The following is a 22,774-nucleotide window of genomic DNA, read 5'->3' as shown; positions in this document are numbered from 1 at the left end:
TAACGTTTCTTTGTGAATTTATTATAACAAGTGAAATCGCCAAAGGAAAAGAAAAATATAAACCTAAAATTCCGTTAAAAATAAAAAATAAAAAATATCTTTTAACTCAAATAACATAAAAGGGATAATAAAATAAAAGGCAGCGTAAGTATACCCCATACCCAGTGAAACTAAGTGCAGCGAACAAATGGTCCTTCGAGCCGCTCAGAAAGGCACCTATGTATGATAAAAAACCACAAGCGTAAATTAAAAAAAAGGTGCGTGGAGTCCCTACGATACGATACTTCAAGAAATGCATATCATTTTGTATGAAAGAAAACTAGAAAACTTAAATTCACATTTTGTAAATTAAATAAGTATTGAGCTTTCTCCTACTAATATATTAGGCAAATTGACAAGTGTCGATAATTGCGCCCAACTCAAATATATTATATATTCATATGTAAATATGTTTTAAACTTTACATAAAATTGATGTGTTAATAATTGCGCCAATTTTCATAAAGTTGGAAATTTTGCGCGAATAAGACGTGTGCGGGTTAAGTCGTGAATTTTACTTATATTAATTAATTTGAAAGTGCCGAAAAATGCGAAACGAAATTTCAATAAATTTAAGTAAATTTACATGTATTTTCATTTACATTTAATTGTCAATAAATTTTTTAAAAATTATTTGCCCTAGTTGTCCATTTTATTTTCTCACACATTTCAGCCGATTTTTGTATAGAAATTTGACCGGCGTAGAAGCAAAATGCGAAACAATCATACATATGTACATATATTATGTCGTTTGCACATTTGTCTGTATGTTTGCGAAAGCAAATGTTCTACAAAAGCATATTTCTATACTTAAACAAAATTATTAGAACCATCGTATGTTTCTTACATGCATAACCAAACCATACTTAAGTCAGCGCAACCTAAGTGTCAATGATGGTGTTGGTGGTAAGCGCTTGGAAAGTCAAGATGCTACCACAGGTTCGAATCTCGACAGAATAAATTTTTAATTTTTTGCTTTTAACATCGTATACTATACAAATAAATATTTTTCTTACTAATAGAAATTAAATTTATCACAGCAATATTATGTACATATATGTATGTATATTATGTATATTGCTGTGATAAATTTAATTTCTATTAGTAAGAAAAATATTTATTTGTATAGTATACGATGTTAAAAGGCATACATCTTCTATCCTATCTTGTGTATCTGCACATGCTCATATGAGTGTAAGGCAAAAGCTAAAAATCATAAATTGCGCAACTTTCTGGTGCTTCTCGCAAAAATCTGCGTCGATATGTATTCACGATCATACGTATACATACATACATATTTACGCATGTTTGTAGGCGAAGCTGCTACAGCGGCAAGGGGTGACAATCGGCGGCCATTACTTTACTTATGCCATAGAAATTCTATTGCTGCGAATATGGAAATGACAACGAAATAATGCAAATATGCATATTTCTAAAGGTCATTAATTTCTTTGAAGAAATGAATGATCCTGAGAAGTATGGTCTTAACTTTTCAACGGCCAATGCAGAGCATTTCAACCAAAAGGAATTTATTCATTAAAATCACCACTCAGAAGTCGTTTTATCCGTTGTAAGCGAAAGATTTTCGAAAAAACATCATTTCTAATATGCCACAAGACAAAATTAGAAATGAACTTCTTAACCTCACGCTGTCAGATAAAACGAAAATACTTCGTCATCGCGGGTCGATTTCCAAAAAATGTAAATGAAGACTAACTACAGAAATGATCCTGTAAAGTATAGCCTTAATTTTTCAACGGCCAATGCAGAGTATTTCAACCAAAATATACGCAAAATAGTTGAGAATTCGCAGAAATGAAAGACAAACGAAAGAAAAAGAAGCATAACTTCAATAATGCACAAGCATACAAACATACATATGCGCAGCAGCAGCAAGGAAAGAGGTAACAATCAGCGATTCATTGTATATTTCTTTCATGCATAACCAAACCATAATTAGGACAACGCAATACAAGTGTCAATGGTGGTGTTGGTGGTAAACGCTTGAAAAGTTACGACGAGCACGTAGGTTCGAATCCCAACAGAATTTAATTTTAATTGAATATGTCACCAACCAAAAATTGAAACATTGTTCTACAAAAACAACAACAGCATAAGCATGGCAACATTCTGTTGTTGGTAGAAAAGCCGAGCTGTGCCGAAAGAAACGAACAAACGATCGCCGATTGTCACCGCTTCGCTTGCTGCTCGAACATCTTCGCAGACAAGGTTGCGTAGATTCATATTGAGCAAGGTTGCGCAACCTGAATCTATCGTAACCTTTTCCGAACTCGTATAAGAAGTATAACTTCAAAAAAACATGTTCAAGGAGGTTTGTTTCTTCCTCCCTCTCAGAATGTTCCGGAAATGAGTTAGGCAAGTGTCATTAAAAAGGTCAGATGCACGACCTGTTGCAACTTTTTCTGGGTGTTTTTTTTACGAACTGTGAAACTTTCTCCCACATTCCTAAGATCTCCTTTATCTCACTTGTAGAAATAACATCCTCCTCTGACTCCTCAAAACCAATTTCTTGCATAACCTCAGTATGCTGCTGTGACTGTAACTCTTGTATCTCCTCAGTCGTCAGTTCCTGGGCGTGCTCCTCGATTAGCTCGTGCACGTCCCTCTCTTCCACCTCTAGACCCATGGATTTCCCCAGAGATACAATATCCTCCTCTACTGAAACACCGGGTTCCAATTCTTCATAGATCCTTTCAGCTACAGCTTCAGGTCACAGCTTTTTCCATACAGAGGTCAAGGTCCTCGTTGTAACTCCCAACCAGGCCTGATCGAAAATTTGAAGGCAAATCGCTATATTAAAGTGGTCCTTCCAGAACTCTCAAAGGGTGAGGTTTGTGTTCTCCGTCACTTCAAAGCAGCGCCGAAACAGACAGAAAACTAGAAATCACTTGCTGATCCATGGTTATAAAAATAAATAAACTACAACTGTAAATGTAAACACAACACAAAACGCGAACACAACTGCACAACTTATCACAGCGGAAGCACGCTGCTAACTGATCGTGATGGCGCGACTGCGTGTTACTACCGAACCGAACCGAACCGGACTCGTATCTCGAATTTCGCTCGAAACTAAAAGCAAAAATCACTTGCTCGTCGGCTCGTATCTCGAAAAACTCGTATGTTGGGGCACTGGTATGTCGAGGTACCACTGTATCTGACTCTTTTAGTTACAAGACTTATGTACAAACAACCGTTATGTGAACAAAACTATAATACTCTCCTTAGCAACTTTGTTGCGAGAGTATTAAAACCCGAAAGGCTTAACTGTGTATTTTGCTACAAATTAACAGAGGTTTAGTGAATGATTGAATGTAGTTATGGGCGCGTGGTCATTTCATTGCTTTAGTCATTCATTTTGACTTGCCAGTTTGGCCTTGTTGTCACGTTGAATTTTCCTCTTCAGCGCATGAAGTTGAATTCACGTATCAAAAGTGATTAAATTGACGGCAAAAAATGGCAAAATTCATCAAAATCCCTCATCACGTACGAGCAACAACAATTGCCTCACAGATAGTCGCAGAAAAGGTTTTTAGGTAAAATAATTTTATCGATTTTAGAACATAGTAGAGGGCTGGCTCAATAGGTCAATATGAAAGAGTTTTAAGCATTTTTGGATAATATGAATGATATTCTGCTGTCATTTGCCATCTCGCTCATTAAATAATTCAGTAAACACATCAATGTTTGTTGTTCGACTCAGAGAGTATGCACTTTTGACGAAGGCAATGAAAGGTGAAGAAATAGAGCAAAACAATAATGTACAATTTAGAGAACTAACGGCATTTTATTAATCATGGAGGATATTATATTTTGGTGTTTATACCTTCAGTTTCTACATGGCCGAGCTTTTCCTTCTGCTTTAATTTTCTTCGACAAGCGAAGTATTATTCTAGTTTAATTGCCTAGTGGCCGAGTTCAATCATGCTCAGTAGTTTAGCACACGAGCCTCTGAGTAAAATTCAACAACTCCAATTATTCGGTTGTGGCCACTGTACTATAAATCTTAAAGTAGTCCAACTCCTCAAAAATAAAAAAAACTGGAAATAGAAGTCGTATTCGATGAATTACTTATGCAGCAGCAAAGGTTGAAACTTTAAAATGTGTTAAATGTAACATTGAAAATCAATTAAAAATTTCTTATGTTCTCAACAATGCAATGGGAGTTTGAAAGGAAGAATAAGTAAAATATAAACCGCAAAAAAATTCAATACAAGAGCAAGGCAAAGGTTATAAAAGCGCAGTTCATTGTTTATCAATCGTTTTTCCTGCAAACCAAATAAAAGAAGAGAAAAAGTCGTTGAAGTAAATTAAATAAGTCCATTTACACAAAATGGCTCGCCTTAATTAATTCGAACGCACTCAAATGGATTTCGCTCGATGTAGGTATAACTCGATGTGTGGCTGCCAAAAAATCGCTAACCGAAAATCACTGGCGCGTTCGGAAGCTGTGAGCAATGCAGCACAAACTTTTGGAACATCTTGAAAGTAATTAAAATCGACGCTTCTTTTAATGAGCGCAAGAAACGACTGAAATTGCCAGTTATTCACTGTGTGCAGCATTCTCTCTCAAATCACTATTAATTCCGTTATCTTATTGTAATGTAAGGTTGAATATTTGAGGTGGCAAGTGTGATGTGGCACTTTTTTAGAGTGCATCTAGTCTAAGTTAGCTAAATATCAATATTAAAGAAAGGTCTTTAATTTCCCCACCAGCGGTTAAATTATAAAGAAATCTCATTGTGTTTTAATAAGCACCGTTAGGTGTTGGTTGGGCTTTATAAAATAGTGTGACAAGTATTCATTGTATTAAAGAGTTGCAACCCTTTTTCTTTGCTGCTCTCTGTATTTTTTTTTTTTTTGTGTTTTCTGTTAAGGGGTCTAATTCGTTCGCTTCTTCCCATCTTCTACACAGATATGCGAATTCAAAGTGAACAAGGCGTACGCCATAGTTAGTTCCTCGTTGAGTTTCTGGATACCTGGTTTCGTAATGGTCTTCATGTGCTATCGCATTTATCAAGAGGCTGTACGACAGGAACGGCTTGTCTACAGGTAAGTTTTGAATCCATGAAACCAAGAAGTATTTACTTACTTCGTGTTTTTTGGTTATATAATATCTTTTCTGTTATTCATTCCTTCTGTTGAAATATTAACATTTACTTTTACAACCTATCTGCTTATGACTTCGGTATTAGTTAGGTAGTTAATGTATTCGGATTCCTTTTTAATTCGTTGCCTAAGAAATTCTCTATCTTTTGTTTAAAATTATAATAGACTAGCTGTTACCCTGTGCGTTTCGCTACACCTAAATCGATTAAAACTCTTAAGGGTTTTTACTTTGTGTTTTATTTATTGTTGTAAAACTGTTACTTATTTATAAAACATATTGGTATACAACATTTTTGGTTTTTCCACCTGGCGCGTAAATGAATAAGCACCTTGGTGTTGCCACTCTCGAGCATGCGACGAACAATTGGCCGTGGGAGAAGCACGGTTCTTCCAAATTGACACCGCACACTTGAAACGTTTGCCCTTGCGATTTGTTGATGGTCATCGCAAAGGCAAGACGTACTGGGAACTGCAAGCGCTTAAATTCAAACGGCATGTCCGTTGGAATCATGGGAATGCGTGGTAAGAGTACAACTTCACCTGTTGCCTTGCCATTTAGTATTGTTGCTTCAATCAAATTTGGCCACAATTTTTTGACTTAAAGTCTTGTGCCATTACACAAAGTCGGTGGCTTCAGATTTCGTAGAAGTATAATGGGTGAACCGACTTTCAGGAGCAAACGATGCGGTGGCAGACCGGGGGCATTCACCTTGATTTAAAACGCTATCAATCGATGTACATATATGTTGTAGCTTCTCCTGGCAGTTTTTCTTGAATGGCAAAATTGATTTCGTTGACGAGTACATTTTTCTGTGCCAATATTGCGCGTTCACTTAAATAATCGTGGCGTTGATAGTGTTGAACAATATTCGGAAATACACTTTCAATCAATTCTTTTTCGATTGTAAAAGTGTACAAAAGTTGTTCGGCAATGTGATCAAACCGGTATCATCGATTGGTATTTTGCCTTCGCCAATGTCCAACAACTGCTTCGAAAACGCCGCTGCGGATCGATCATTTTGCAATTGGACTCGCATGTTGATGGTAAGAGTCAGCCTTTGAACATGTCTCCACAAAACTGACGATTTTAAACATACGTTTATTTCGTCGTCAGGAGTTGATCGATGAATGGCTGACAAAGTTTGCCGAAAATCGCCGGATAATAAGATTAATGCTCCGCCAAAAATTTGTTACTTTTGGCGTAAATCTTGCATTGTTCTATTGAATGCTTCTAATGACTTTTTGTTAGCCATTGGGCACTCATCCCATAGAACTATTCCAGCTCCTCGCAGAACTTTTGCCATTGTTGAATTCCTCGATATGTTGCACGTTGGTGTTTCAACGACTTGTATGTTCAACGGTAATTTCAACGCAGAATGTGCAGTTCGGCCGCCATCAAGTAGAGTAGCAGCGATGTCTGACGAAGCAATTGCCAGCGCAATTTTCTGCTGTGACCGTATGGTAGCAAGAATCAAAGAGATCAGAAACGTTTTCCCTGTACCACCGGGCGCATCAAGAAAGTAGAATCCACCGGCGTTATTGTCAACCGCTCGTATAATCTTATCATATGCATTTTTCTGCTGAATATTCAATTTGGTAATGTTAGCTTGTATGAAAGCACGCAATTCATTGCAATCGTATTGTTGTTCACGTTGAAGCTCATGGTCAATGACTGGGCGCAGTATTGCCAAGTTGCGCTAATGCCTTATTCGCAATTTTAAGGCACAGATCTTCAACCAATATCAAAGCATCATTATACATTTGTAATGTATATAGCAAGTCTGCGTCCGATGCTCGATTACGCGCCAAAATTATTAAGTCCTCGGTCATGCAGTCTTTGTACTTATTCCACAGTTATTGCGGATTTGACGGAAGGCATGTAGATATTATTATGGCGAATAGTACGCGTATTTGTTTTGGATGAGATGTGAGTGATGCGTCATGAAGTGCGGTGTCCCAATGCATATCATCTTCTAACAAATGCAATCGCTGACATGCTTCACGATAAATCGCACACAACTGACCGTCAACAGTTTTTAAATCATCAAATGATCTTGGTCCGCGCACGTTGACTAATAGCAGACGCAAATAGAAACATTCGGCGTTGTTCGGATGGATGGTGGAAATGCGTCTTATGGCATCGGTTTTACGGACATTTGGATAATGTTTTCGATGATGGATTCCAAGTGAAATATTGTGGTATTTCGGAATATAGCAATGTTCTTGCAAATTCATCGTTTTCACACAACTCGAAAAAGGTAGTTAGTGTTGTCCCCGGTGGTCGTGCTAGAGTATGCGTATTTGAAGTACATAAATAAAAATATGCATATTTGAAGTACATAAATAAAAATATGCATATTTGAAGTACATAAATAAAAATGGAAAAATTAACCTAAAACTACATCTTAAACTATGTATTTTACCCACACACGCATATGCAATAAGACCCACCAACAGTGTATTTGCGAACCGCATGGAAGCACTTACGAAACAATAACAATACTAACTTGCTTTGTGTGTGTTGCACGGTCAGCAGAAAACACAAAATCGATTGGACGGTTAACAGAGCTTATAAAATTGCGGCACGGAATTTCACCATTCTCGCTGCTATTTAGCAGAATTGAGCATGTGCAATGGCAGAAATATATGTAAAGCGACTGAATTCATGCGAGAATGAATAAAGAGAAATGCTTTGAAGAAAAATATGCAAAGTCACACAAAGAATGTAAAGATGCATTCTCTGAGACACATATGCGTGATCTTGTACCATATGAACCATTTTTTCAGAAAAATTGTAAAAATTTTAGTTTTTTACAAAATCGTAAAAAATTAGATAAAAATAATTAATTTTATTTTTTAATTATTTAATTATTTCAAAAAAGTTATATTTATTTCGTCTATTACAAAGCGAAGATGTGTCAAATGAACTTCATTTCTTAAAAAAAATTAATGACCTTCATGAAATACCTATGCATATTAGCATTGTTTCGTTATCATTTCCATATTTGTACCAATAGAATTTCTATGACACATGCATATGTGCATATGTACATACATTTATTATTTCTTTGGCACATTTGTCTGTATGTTTACGAAAGCAAATGCGAGCCATATACATACATATGTACATACATTCATAGTAACAAGTGTCGCACGCTTCTTTCGCATCTCCATTGTCACGGTCAACCAATGGCCGAAACTTGCGTTTTGTCAAAGAGTCAAGTGCTGAACAATTTAGCACGACAGACTGCAAGCGATATCTGTCAAATAGACACGTTCTTATGGACACAGTTATGTAGTTGTGCAGCTGGCTCAATAACTGTGTCCCTAAGAACGTGTGTATTCTAATATATTGGTTTGCAGTCGGTCGCGCTCATTGTGTTCAGTACTTCTATGTGTCGAAACACTGACGCGACGGTAAAGCGCCACAACATTGTGTTGTTGGTAGAAAATCCGAGCTGTGCCGAAAGAAACTAACAAACGATCACCGATTGTTACCGCTTCCCTTGCTGCTCGAACAGCGTCGCCAACAAACCAGCGTAAATATGTATGAAGATGTATGCGCGTGCATACATATCGACGCAGATTTTTGCGAGTCACGGAAAAATATTTTAGACAAATATTGTAAATCGACAATGGCCATGTTGCCACTTTTGTCACTTCTTTCTGTGAAGAATCATCAGAAATTTGTTCAATTTTTAATTTTTAGCTTTTGCCATCGTCGTGAAAAGCCGCTTGTAGGCGAAGGCATGCTCGGGGAGATGTTTCGGCGTCTGTTTTTATGAATGAAGCGAGGTCGCTTGTGGAATTTGCGCCTGCGTTTATGAATGAAATCGTTTTTGTTGTAAAATTTACTACATTTGAGCTTCGCCAATTTGGCTGCCATATTGGCTTGCCATGCTTATGCTATTTAAGCAATTCTTGTTTTTGTAGAACAATGCTTCAATTTTTGTTGGTGACATATTCATATGTGTACGCATATGTATGTTTGTATGCTTGTGAATTATTTGTTCGGAAGTGTATACAAATATATGTATGTACATATACATAAGTATATATGAATGTATGAACATGCAGCTCAATGCGCGCACATGTAATATGTGTATTGATAAGTGATAAAATCATGATTTGAATTTCTGAATGCGCACATGCGTATACATGCAATCATACGGGCAGATAATAAGATTAATACGATAGACAATATATTTAATATTATTTGCGAAAGCAAAAATTGGACCATGAAAATATCACAATGCTGTTGTTGGGAGTATCATAAGGAGCATGCATAAATATTTATGTCTCTTCATATTCTTGAGTATGTTTTTTTTTTTTTCGAAGGGGGAATCTTTCATAGATACCGTCAGTCCTGGACGGCATGCACGATTCATACTGCACGCTAAGGGTACACCTCTTTCGGGACCACGCCCAGTATGGATGATCATACCATGCTGAACTTGCGTAACAGTACACCTACGTACTAAACCCTAACTCCGACTGCATTTCACTGATCCTACGGGACTGCCGTTAAGCATTTCTTCGCAGGACCAGGCACAGCCAAAATGGGCTCTTCGTGGGTACCTTTCTGGACTACTCTTCTCTAACGCTTCTGCTATCGCTACTTCGTTGCCTTTCCTTTTTTCTTAGTTCTTGCATCGCAATTGCGGACCAATTCTTCACTTTATTCCGCACGATTTTGCATTTTATCATGTGGTGCGCGATATTCTCTGGAGTCACACGTTCGTTGATAATACTTTCTATGTCTTTTCTTTCTGCTTCGAATTTCGGGCAGTAAAAGAAAATATGCTGTGCGTTTTCGCTGCCATTTCCGCAGAATGAACATTCTGTTCCGTTATCGTGGCCGTATTTGTACAGGTACTCTCGAAAGCATCCGTGTCCGGTCAGGAATTACGTCAGGTAGTAATCAGAATCGCCATTCTTCCTCTCCACCCATGTTTTCACATTTCTGATTAGCTTGTATGTCCACCTTCCATTGTCTGCTATGTCCCAGCGCCTCTGCCACTCACATAAACTTTCCTCCCTTTCTTTATTTCGCTCCGCTGTTGTAAGACGCCTCCTAACGCTTCTTGATTTTTCGTAGACTCTTTTGAGCTCTAACGCCATTATGTCCGGCGGTATGATACCCGCTATGACCCCGGCCGCCTCGTGTGACACCGTGCGAAATCCACAAATAACTCTTATTGCATTTAGCCGAGTCAGAGTTTTTGCTTTCTTCGTGTATGTCTTATTATACATTGCTGGTCCCCATATTGGCGCCGCATACATTAGCACCGATTGGCTCACTTTAGCCAAGAGTGCTCGCTTGCCCTGGCTTGGTCCTCCGATATTAGCCATCATCCTGGATAGGGCCACTGTTATTCGCGTCGCTTTTGCACATGACTTTTCAATGTGCGTGTAATAATTAAGCCGCGTGTCTATTTCAACGCCTAGGTATTTTAACGACTGCTGAGTCGTTATGCTATGGCCATCAATATTAAAAGTAGCATTTTCTAATTTTTTTCTGATGGTAATTAGCACTGCTTCCGTTTTTTGGGCTGCTAATTGAAGCTTTTTTTGCCGTGAGCCAGCTCTTTATTCTTGAAGCGGTGTCTTCACATAAACTTTCTACTTGACTGATTTCTTTTCCTACCACCGTTACCGCAATGTCATCGGCGTACCCGATGATTTGGACCCCTCTTTCTAATGTTAGTCGAAGTACTCCGTCATATAACACGTTCCACAGCAGTGGACCTAGCACTGAGCTTTGTGGTACCCCTCCCGCCACCCTGTACTGTTTTGGTCCCTCATCGGTATCATAGAGTAGCAGCCTATTCGACAGGTATTTGGAGATAATTCTCAACAGATACTTCAGTGTTCTTTTGTCTTCCAGAGCGCTCATTATGTTTGGCCAATACGCAGAATTGAACGCATTTTTAACGTCAAACGTTACGACTGCACAGTATTCTTTCGTACCGTACATCCACCTCGTTCCTTCGATGGCCTTGCTTGCCACATTTGTCACTTTTGTGATCGCATCGGTAGTTGACTTGTGCTTACGAAAACCAAATTGGTTTTCGGCGAGTCCTGGATATTCTTGCTCCAGATGCTTCTCCAGACGTACGCATATTATTCTCTCCAAAATTTTTCCAAGCGTGTCTAGCATGCAGAGAGGGCGGTACGAACTTGGTTCTCCAGCCGGTTTGTTTGGTTTCTGCAAAAGTACTAAGCGCTGTTTCTTCCAAATTTTTGGAAAGACACCTTCTTGCAAACAGCGGGTAAAGAGCTGTGAAAAGGGAACCGCTTTGTGTGCTATAGCCGTTTTAAGGGCCTTGTTGGGGATTCCATCTAGACCCGGTGTTTTGGTATTTCCAAACCTTTTGGCTGCTTCAATCACTTCATCGTCGGTGACCGATGGTGCATCTATTACCGTAGATATATTTGCTAATACATGCCCTTCGTTCCTCTGCGTAGGGAAAAGCGTTTCCACGATGTTTTTCAATAGGGTGGGTCAGGTTGGTGTTCCCCTTTGTTTCCTTTGAGTTTTGACATCACTATTTTGTACGCATCGCCCCATGGATTCTCATCGGCATTTTCGCAAAGCTCTTTGTAACAGGAGAGTTTGCTTCTTTTGATTGCTTTCTTGAGCTCACGGCGTTTCCTTTTAAATCTTTCGCGCAGGTTTTCGTATTCTGGCCCACTTCGTCTTCTCTGCCAAGAACGCCTGGCTTTGTTGCAATCAGTTCTCAGGCTGTCGATTGCACTATTCCACCAGTATGCAGGCTGTCTGTAAGCGTTAGCGCCTTGTTTTTTCCTGCACATTGCAGCGTCACATGCTTTGCTGACATGCCTCACCAATATCTCCGCCTGTCGTTCTGTATCTTCTACATTTGCGATGTTGTCATCTAGCATAAGCCGAAAGAGATTTTCGTCGAACGTTTCTGCTTTCCATCCTTTTGTCTGTACCATCTTTGCGTGCGTGTATATTCCACTCCTGGATTTTCCGATCTCCATTATGATAGCTAGGTGGTCACTATGTGTATAGAGGTCCGACACTTCCCAGCTTATTGATCGTACCAACGGGCTACTAACAAACGTGATGTCAATCACGGATCCACGGCCATTTTTTTCGAAAGTGTTCCTATTTCCAGTATTTAATAGCACCACTTCGAGCGATGAGAATGCCTTGAGAAGAGCGTCTCCTCGTTTGTTCGTACTGACACTTCCCCAGTCCACAGCCCGTGCGTTAAAATCACCTGCTACCACATTATTCGTAGTTGTTAGGATTTCCTCTACCAGATCATCCAAAATCCTCTCAAATGCGCCTTGCGGGACACTCGGTGGTATATAGCAGCTATAAAAGTTGATTCCACAGATCCTGGCTCATGTGAAGTAGGGCTTTCCTAGTAGTGGCTTTTCCTGGAAAGCTTTACCTCCACATGCCCATATGGCAGCTTTGCGGGTGGTGTCTGAAGCCCATGTGGCGTTGTCTATGTTTTTGTACTGTTCGCACAGTATTGCCACGTCCACCTTCTCCTCAAAGACGGTTTGCTTAACTTGCTTGCTTGCTTGGATAACTTTCATTTGTTGAATTTTTTATATGCTTCCTGATATAGAGGGCATCTTTTACTACCTATTTGGTGGTTTGAGTTTTCCCTTCCCTTGCTCTTGCAAGCACCACAAGAGGGAGCCTTGTCGCACGTCTGTGCGAAGTGCCCTTTTTCGCCACATCTTAGACAGCACTTGCTCCTGTCGTCCGAATTTTTACATGCTGCTGCCAGATGCCCCTATTCCAAGCACCTGAAACACCTTTTAAAATTTTCTCTCTTAACCTGCAGACTACCCAGCCTATCCTAATTTTTCGCTCAGCAGAATCCTTGCTTCCAGCGCAGGGAGGCTTACTACCGCTACCTGTGTACCCGCATATGCCGCCCTGAGGTTTTTTATCGCACTCACATCAAAGTTATTTAGTTTTTTTACTTGCTTCCGTATAGCTTCCGAAATGTCCTCTTTGGTTGTGATTTCGTCCAGGTCCCGAATCTCTACTATGACTTCGTGGGTAAGCGCTTTGATTTGTGCCTGGTCTCCCAGCAGTTTGCTTATTTCGCCCCTTAGTTCGCTCGTACTTTCCATTTGGGTTTCTTTGAGTTCCAGCAATATTTCACCTTTGGCTGTCTTCCGAATACGCGATACATTTTCGCCGAGTTTCTGCAGATTTTCTTCTTTTCTCACCTTCATAAGGATGTCTCTATAGGACATATCTCCAGAGCGCGCTATGACTATAGCATCGGGCCGTGGGGGTGGCTTTCGGTCAATTTTTTTGTGGCTTTGTGGCTTGCGCTTGACGCTTACCCAGCCGTCGTCTTTTTTTCCTCTTTTTTGGATTTATCAGGGCTATTTCCTGATGTCTCTTTGCTTCGCTTCGCTTGCTGGTTTTTCGGTGCCTCTTCGTGCGCCGTTTTATTCCTTTTAGGCGGTGTTTTCCGTTGGGGCTGATTTTCCTCGCGCGGCCTCTTTGGTGTTGTTTCCGTGTTTGCGGTTCTGAGCTGTACCTTCCGTCTTGTTTCTATTATTTTTGTGTGCTCCTCCAGGGCTTTTGAATATAGCTTTGCTATAGAACTAAGGATGTCTCTCATGTTGTTATTTATAGACCGCTGCCGCGGATGCATTGCTTCATTCGGTCTTTTTATGGCACTTCCTAGTTCAGAGAAGTAGTCCCCGGGATGTTGTGCTACTTTGGCTTGAGGTGTACTATCTTCTAGCACCGGTGGTGAGGACCTCGCTCGCACCGGTTTACTGATTATGGGCGTTTGATTTGGCGATCGGGCTATCCTCGATACACGTTTGAATGGATCTACTTCCGTATTTGGGGTCCTCACAGTCAGATCCGCCTCTGATCTCGAATTTTCAGCACGGCTACTCATTAAAATTCCGCCTTCATTGTATATATTGTTTGTATTGTTTCTCGAATTGTTTTCCATTTACTTCTTTTATACAGCGCATCGTGTGTAGAGGGGTGGGCCGAAATAGACTGGAACGGGTATACCCTCGGGGACAATGCCCCTACCCCAGTTCCCTGAGGCCAGTCCTTCGCTTTGCCGGTCCCGGAAAACACGTACGGACCGGCGCTCAGCCGGGGCAACATAGGCGACTACTCCTATGCCCAATGCACACTTCCTGACCAAGGACCGAAGTGGCTGTTTGCTGACACACGCCGCAGCTGATACCTCGGGAGAGTCAAGCTCACATCACCCCCTCCCTTTCGTCAGCGAAGAAGCCGCTGGCGAAGAGTTCAAGGGACTCCCAGTATGCTGCGTCGTGTACCGGTCAGGTAGATTTAATCAGCCGCACCTAACATGGTGAACAGACGCTGACCAGGAAGCCGCCCATTATGGTTCCGTCGCGCCTGGATTTTTTTATTACACAACATACCCTTGCATGTTGCGGGAGACACATATTTCAAAGGTGCGGTGTCGATTCGCCTACTGTCACAGGAGTTTCAACGGTCTTGCTGGCTTTTATACCGCAACCTCTACTCCCGCCGCTTCTCGTCGGGGATTGCTTATTCGCTTAAACTTATTTAGCAACTAACCTGCTACTACAGGCCGTCCGGCTATCCGCGACCTGCCGACCCCCCCAGTCGCTTAAAGCTCAGCGACGGTGACTATTCCCCTTGGAAATTTAAAGTCCCAACGGGCTGTGAGAGAGCTGTATTTGTACACATTTTCGCTGTTAAAAATGGAATATCAAAGAACTTATTTTTCTTCAATATTCCCTGATTGCTCATACATGCTATGGCATCATAGGCCGTACGTATTTATTTCTCTTCATATTCTCTGTTTGAGTATGTGGAGAACTGCTAAAAATGTTAACATTTCACAGCGTGAATTCTGTATTTGTGTGGTGAGATTCCGTGTAGCAAATTTATCAAATGTTCGCTGGCGAACCTGCACCTTCTCTATGTTTTATGTTCTCTGGCTTGACAGTCATCCATAGAAAGAACGAATGACAGGCAAAAACGATCAACATGCGATGTCAATGTTTTTTATTAATTGTAAACATCCGCCAGTTGTTTCGTTTTTTGTTTTTTTTTGCAGAACGTGCAATGATACACACATTAAATTTCTTATGTGCACCCTCAAAACAGACCCCAATCACCCCTGAAAATTTCATTGAAATCGGGCAATCCGTCTAGGAGGAGTATGCGAACAGGAAGTTTTGCCACTTAATTTTATATATATATAGATAAGTACACTAGTTTTGAGTTGCTTATTTCATTTTTAAGTAGCTTTGAAAGCCTAATTCTTCTACAATTCATTAAAGTGTTGCCTTTTTTCCCACGTTTCAGATCCAAAGTTGCTGCCCTCCTTCTAGACAAACATTTGCAGATTAGCCAAATACCCAAGCCTCGACCAAGTATCCAAGTCCAACAGTCGACCATTATAACAATGCGCCGGAGCGCAAGGCCGCACGTACGCTTGGAATAATAATGAGTGCTTTTCTACTCTGTTGGGCGCCATTTTTCCTATGGTAATTGAAACAAACTTGATTGATTTAATTGTAATACAAACAAATGCGCTCCTGATTTCAAATTCACCCATTCGCCAAGTTTCAATATAAGTAGTTATGATTTGGTATATTTCAGGTATTTAACGTCCACACTTTGCTCTAGTTGCGCCACACCGCGCATTGTTGTTGGTATACTCTTTTGGATCGGCTACTTCAGTTCGGCTTGGAATCCTATTATTTATGCCTACTTAAATCGTGATTTTCGTGGCGCTTTCAAGAAAACACTGAAGGTAAGTCAGGAATTCCTTAGATTAGATTTTATATGCATATATAATGTATATGCTAAAGCACATATGTATCGCTTGCCGCTAATAAGCAACACGAGAATATCAGCAAAAATATGGCTACATTCTTATTTAATATCTTATATAATATATATTTGCTCTATAGAAGATGATTTCATGCTTTTTTGCTTTCTTGACGATCTTGTGAAATGAACTAATCTAAAATACCTGGCATTTATTTGGAATTACCGTGACTGCCACTGTGGTATAAGTTTGCATACTAGTGAAACTTTACAACAATACCGTTCCACTAATAAATCAAAGGTTTCAAGCTCCGATTTTTTCATCTTTTTCTTTTAATTATAATTTTATTTTAATATATATTAAAAGGAAACATGTAGATCTCAGACAAACTCTTGACTTCTAAAATAATATTTTTTGTTACTATTAATTTTTCATACTTTTAGTTTTTCTAAATTTGAAAGTGTTAAATCTATCCTTTTAAACTTAAATCCCCCTTTACCATAAATAATTTTGAGTTCCTTTAAACATAAATAATTTTGAGTTCTTAAATAATTTGCTTGGAGTAAAGATTTTGCTGGAATAGGCTCTCTTACTTACGTACTCTTACTCTCACATTAGCCTTTTAATATCATTATTAGTTTAAAGATTAAAAAAACTCAAGCATCCGACATACAGTTGTGTAATATCTTTAAATCGAAGCTGTTAGCATTTCCTTCAGCATTTTAGTACTTTTGTTTACACATATTTGCGCTACCAAATATGCAAGGCAAGCAGCGATGTAGGTTACTTGATTTTTTATTTCTTCAGAGGCATTTCAGCAGTCTTTGAACCATACTGGTAGCTGTCTCTCATATCGTCGGCTTAACGTGCAAAGGTGCTAAGTGCCATTTTTGAATTATTAAATAAAACAAAAAAACTGAATAAAAATTGAAGTTCAAATTTTTTTTTTATTTTTCTAACGCAGTTTTGTCAAATGTGATATTTCATTTAAGTACAAAAAAAAATATAATAAAAAATTTAATGAGCGCCTTTATATAGGCCTATTTTGGACTTAGCACATTTTCTGGAGTTATTTGCACTTGGATGTATTGAACTTAGCACATTTTCGAAAAAGAAATATTGCAATTTTTTTTGCAAATGGCGTATTTTATTATCACAAAAAAATATTATACAGTCTTACTTCGTTGCTGTCGTTTAAAGGAATACATAAGTACTTAAATGGAAAGTCTTTGTTTAAGACTTAAGCTTTAAGGTATCACAAAAAGTCAATATATCAGTTCAGTCTTAATTCATTGCTGTTTGGAAATTATAAATTAAGCAAAACAAAAAAATATATTAAAAAGTAAGAAGATATCACTCACATGGCAGGTCGTCATAATATTGATAATAGCCTCTTAGTAAAGAAGTTTTTAAATATTGCAAATCTGCGTATTTTCTTGCTGTTAATTTTCTTCTTTCTTGGTGACGCTGTGGCAAATTAGACCAATCCGTTGGCACAACACTTCTGTCCACTCTTTGTTGTAAATAGCTCCATGGCTCGGGAAAACGCAATTTATAAAATATTTTCCTTTCCGGTGTGTATTTAATCGCACGAATATCGGTGACTTTTGATTCACCCTTTCCGCGACCAGGACGATTTGTTTTTAAAAATTGTTTGCCCTTGAAACATTTGAAAAAAGTATGATCCAAATACTCTACCATATAAAGTGTAGGTTTCTTTCGAGCATTCTGACATATTTGAATATACTCTGCTGGTACATTAACCATTCGGTGTTTAATAACACGCTCGATAACTGAATGTACGCTGTCAGCTTCCATTTGGGTGTGCCTCGTTTCTAGTATTTTTTTCTCAATTATTACGCCAAGTTTAATAGATATATTGAGCAAAGCGTTATTCATAGAAACATTCCTATTCTGGTACGTACATCCATCACTATAAAGAATAATTTTCGTAGCAGCTGCATTCTCGGTAAGATTTGGAATTATTTTATTCTCGATGAAGTACACCCAAATGCTAGCAAATTCTTCGGCAGATAATCCACCTTCTACTTCGTTCCATATGAAGCAATAAGCATCATGATTTATCAAATTGTAAAACACCAAATTGTGGACTTGCAACTTCGTGCGGTAATAAAGGCTGCTTACTTGGGATTTTGGTGCCATTAAGACCGCTTGCAGATCAATAGTAAACACGAAGGTTTCTTCGATTTTGTCCTTTTGTTTCTCTTCCCTAACTTCATGTTTTTTTGCCTGGTGAAGATTGTAGACGTCATCCAAAATATCTCCCACAGTATGTCGCGCACAGATTTCACACTGATCTTTTTTAGGGAAGAATAGACCAAGCTTTTGATCCGAAAAGGCGTTATAAAATGCTGAAATAGAGAGTGGGGGTTTTCCATGTGAATTACACCAATCCTCTACGTAAAATTCGAAGAGTTGTTTCTTTGACGACCATTCTGGCAAAAGATATTTTTTTTGAGTTGTAGCACGGCAGTAATGTGATTCCATGGTTGGCAGAGAATTGAAAAACGAATTTAGAGATTCACGTGCAATGCTACAATTTTGTTGTGGTGCGTTCTGTTTCTTGAAATCGTAGGCTGCTTAACCCAATTTAGCACCGTACGTCTGCCAATGCTAAGAGTGTTCTAGAAGAATTTTCTGCAAACTTTAACACTTTTTTGCTCGACTCTTACATGGTATTGAAATGTTCGACTCCTTCTGCTCTTGTGTTTATCTTTGCGATTTCGCATTCTTGCAGGAGTTGTTACTTGAATCAATATTTTTTGTAGCTGATGTGTTTTATATTTTTCTATCGAATCTCTTCAAAATATCAATATTGACCATAAGTGGACTTAGCACCTTTGCACGTTAAGCCGACGATATTTCACATAGATATGAGATTAAAACGATTGAAATTCCATTTAACATATGGCCAACGCATGCTTATGTACGTGTTTGTGTACATATATGTAACACTTTGGTTGTGGGCTCCAAGAAAACGCAAATACAAAATACACTTGTGTGCGCGCAAGCAGATGCATATCATAATTTAAAAAATATATCCAACAAAACATTAAAAAAATTATCAAAAAACTCATAAAAATTTTCCAACTCGCAGCTGGCATTCACATTTCTGATACGTTGCCTCTCACCATCCAAACGCTAGACACAACAACATTTATTAGAAACTTAAGAATGGGTATGCAAACAAATCGAGACATCTTTGATACATACACATGTGTGTTACATTTCAAAGAAGTCTTATTTAATATTTTCCAATATTCTAACGCACTTTTGGATCGACCTTAGCCTTCAAAATCTAATCCTCATTCATATCGTATTTACCGTAAACTTTATGTATATGGCTTTCTTGCTTTGCATTGATTGTTGTTGTTTGTATTCGTGACATGACACACACAGACATACAATTACACTCACAACTTCACATACTTTCAGGCGAATAAGCTCGCAACATGCACCTGCCACTCACTTACTTGTTTGTTTGTTCTGGTGGTTGCGCGCATACACTGACCGACTATTGAAAGTTTCCGGCCGCGAAAGTTAGTCCGCGTGGAAGTCCTTATATTTGATTAAATATTATTCACATACATTTTTGAACTTATTGAGGACTTTCTAAAATATATAAAAAGCTACGAAATTGTGTAGAAAATGCGAGCGTGAGCATTCAAGCGTCACTTGGCGTAGGCGTTGCGTAAACGGTTGCATGCGGCACAAACATGTGTATGGTGACATGCAACAGTCGACACTGTCTCAACCTTCGTCGCGTAATGCCGCATTACGCTATAATATTGTATTATATTTTTTCCAGTCCTGCTGCCCATATGACCTCATAAATTGTCGCGTCAGCGCGGGCGCTGACCTGCCGCCATACATCAACTCCACCGCCTCCTCTGAAATACACATGAACATTATACGAACTCGTCAATACGCCACGTCGTCATCGAATCAGCTGCAACCGCTCTACCAGAACTAAAAATAAAATTAAGTTGAATAAATTTAACCAAGGAACGAGAGTCTACATAGGCAAGGGAAGGGGGAAGCGAGGCAGAAATAAACTCAACCATGCCTGCGATGAGCGAAGCTGGCTACTAGGCCAAATAACTCCGCAAAACAAAAATAGCAAGCAAAGGAGCTCGAAATAAACAATAATATTAACAAAATAATTATAAATTTTACGTGTATGTGCGTGTATGTGTGTAGTTTGTTGTGAGAAAAACCCTTAAGTAGGTTAAACACTAACATACAGACTTCTCTGTAGAGCTTAGCTATTAAGAACCAAAAAATAAAGTAGAAAGCTGAACAAAATATCAAATACCAATATAGCAAAATAAATGAAAAAAAGGTGCGTGGAGTCCCTACGCGCGGATGAGGTTATACTTCTTAGTGATATTCCAAGAAATGCATATCATTTTGTATGAAAGAAAACTAGAAAACTTAAATTCACATTTTATAAATTAAATAAGTATTGAGCTTTCTCCTACTAATATATTGGGCAAATTGACAAGTGTCGATAATTGCGCCAAAATCAAATATATTATATATTCATATGTAAATATGTTTTAAACTTTACATAAAATTGAAGTGTCAATAATTGCGCTAATTTTCATAAAGTTGGAAATTTTGCGCGAATAAGACGTGTGCGGGTTAAGTCGTGAATTTTACTTATATTAATTAATTTGAAAGTGCCGAAAAATGCGAAACGAAATTTCAATAAATTTAAATAAATTTAAGTAAATTTACATGTATTTTCATTTACATTTAATTGTCAATAAATTTTTTAAAAATTATTTGCCCTAGTTGTCCATTTTATTTTCTCACACATTTCAGCCGATTTTTGTATAGAAATTTGACCGGCGTAGAAGCAAAATGCGAAACAATCATACATACATATATTATGTCGTTTGCACTTTTGTCTGTATGTTTGCGAAAGCAAATGTTCTACAAAAGCATATTTCTATACTTAAACAAAATTATTAGAACCATCGTATGTTTCTTACATGCATAACCAAACCATACTCAGCGCAACCTAAGCGTCAATGGTGGTGTTGGTGGTAAGCGCTTGGAAAGTCAAGATGCTACCACAGGTTCGAATCTCGACAGAATTAATTTTTAATTTTTTGCTTTTAACATCGTATATTATACAAATAAATATTTTTCTTACTAATAGAAATTAAATTTATCACAGCAATATTATATATATGTATGTATATTATGTATATTGCTGTGATAAATTTAATTTCTATTAGTAAGAAAAATATTTATTTGTAAAATATATATTTACGATGTTAAAAGGCATACATCTTCTATCCTATCTTGTGTATCTGCACATGCTCATATGAGTGTATGTATACGCATGTGCGCACATTGACTTGCATGCTCATACATTCATATATACTTATATGTACATATATTTACATACATTGCCAAACAAATAATGCACAAGCATACAAAAATACATATGCGTACACACCCGATGAAGGGGGTGTCCAAAAAGGGTGCTGGTGTTTGAACCAGTATAGGGGACTGCGTTTTCTTGGGCCGACCAGCGGTTTTTAAGCCCACGGATCGATTCGGTGCAGGGCCACATCGGTTGACTCACGGCCGTTACGGGGACAGCGCTCCGTCCGGCGGCCAATAGAGTAACCTCTTCTAGTCAATTGGCTGGGGGTGTGGGCTGTACCACTGCGATAGCGCCTTAATCGACCGCTTGGGTGGTCGGTGCTACTGATCGGGTCGGCACTGGAGGCGCATCCTCCGGCGCGTACAAACGCACGCACCCAAACTTTGGGGCGCCCTAGCTAAGCTCTAAGCTACCGGGGGGGTCGGCAGGTCGCGGATAGCCGAACGGCCTGTAGTAGCAGGTTAGTTGCGAAATAAGTCAAAACGAATAAGCAATCCCCGACGAGGAGCGGCAGGAGTGAAGGATGCGGCATAAAAGCTAGCAGATCCGCTGAAGCTCCTGTGACTGTGGCGAATCGACACCGCCACACAGAAATATGTGTCCCCTCATCATGTTTGGGCATGATGACAGAGAAGTAAAATCCAGGCGCGACGGACCCATAATGGGCGGCTTCCTGGTCAGCGTCTGTTCACCATGTTAGGTGCGGCTGATATTATAACTTGACCGGTACACAGCGCGGCGCACTGGGAGTCCTTGGTTATCCTAACAGCGATGTCTTCCACTGGTAGGATAAAAAAGGTGATGTGAGCTTGCTCTGCCGAGGTGTCAGCTGCGTGGTGTATCAGCAAACAGCCACTTCGGTCCTTGGTCAGGGAGTGTGCATTGGGCGCAGGGGTAGTAGCCTGCGTTGCCCCGGGCGAGCGCCGGTCCGTCCGTGTTTTCCGGGACTGGTAAAGCGAAGGACAGGCCTCAGGGAACTGGGGTAGGAGCATGGTTTCCGAGGGTACACCCGTTCCTGTCTATTTCGGCCCGCCCCCCTACACACGATGCGCTGTAAAAAACAAACGAATGGAGAATTTTCTAAACAAAGATAACAAAAACAAAAGCAGCAGTGTACAAGACTGCTTGACGAGCTACGGTATTCAAAGCCCTGTCGGTAAGATACCAGAAGCGGAACAATCCAGGAGAACGCCGAGTAGTTCTTACGTCGAAGCTGATCCCTTTAGACGCGCACCAAGATTGATGCGATCACCTAAACAGGGGCTCACCGTGGAAAGGCCAGAAAGAGCGAGATCGTCACCACCAGCGCTGCAAGACAGCATGCCTCGAGAGGAACCTGCGCAATCAAAAGGGGACATTATGTCTCAGCTGGG

At 39.4% G+C, this 22,774-nt stretch overlaps 1 protein-coding gene and 2 pseudogenes across 1 annotated transcript; 1 reads left to right on the top strand and 2 right to left on the bottom strand.

Moving 5' to 3' along the window:
• Positions 1-2,685, bottom strand: part of LOC126764652 (uncharacterized) — a 12,322-nt pseudogene extending 9,637 nt beyond the window's left edge.
• LOC126764794 (small nucleolar RNA U3) lies at positions 1,583-1,785 on the bottom strand (annotated as a pseudogene).
• Positions 2,686-3,515: 830 nt separating the features above from the next.
• LOC126764651 (octopamine receptor beta-1R-like) lies at positions 3,516-20,032 on the top strand. The gene is given in 6 exon segments (XM_050482312.1): positions 3,516-3,587; positions 4,975-5,111; positions 15,511-15,614; positions 15,617-15,692; positions 15,808-15,961; positions 19,809-20,032. Coding segments are annotated over 6 exon segments (708 nt in total). The 3' UTR covers positions 19,974-20,032.
• Positions 20,033-22,774: the final 2,742 nt, after the last annotated feature.

The sequence above is a fragment of the Bactrocera neohumeralis genome, unplaced genomic scaffold (assembly GCF_024586455.1).
Source record: "Bactrocera neohumeralis isolate Rockhampton unplaced genomic scaffold, APGP_CSIRO_Bneo_wtdbg2-racon-allhic-juicebox.fasta_v2 cluster09, whole genome shotgun sequence".
NCBI lineage: Eukaryota > Metazoa > Arthropoda > Insecta > Diptera > Tephritidae > Bactrocera > Bactrocera neohumeralis.
The sequence above is the reverse complement of the archived record's forward strand: the minus strand, read 5'-3'. Positions and strand labels throughout refer to the sequence as shown.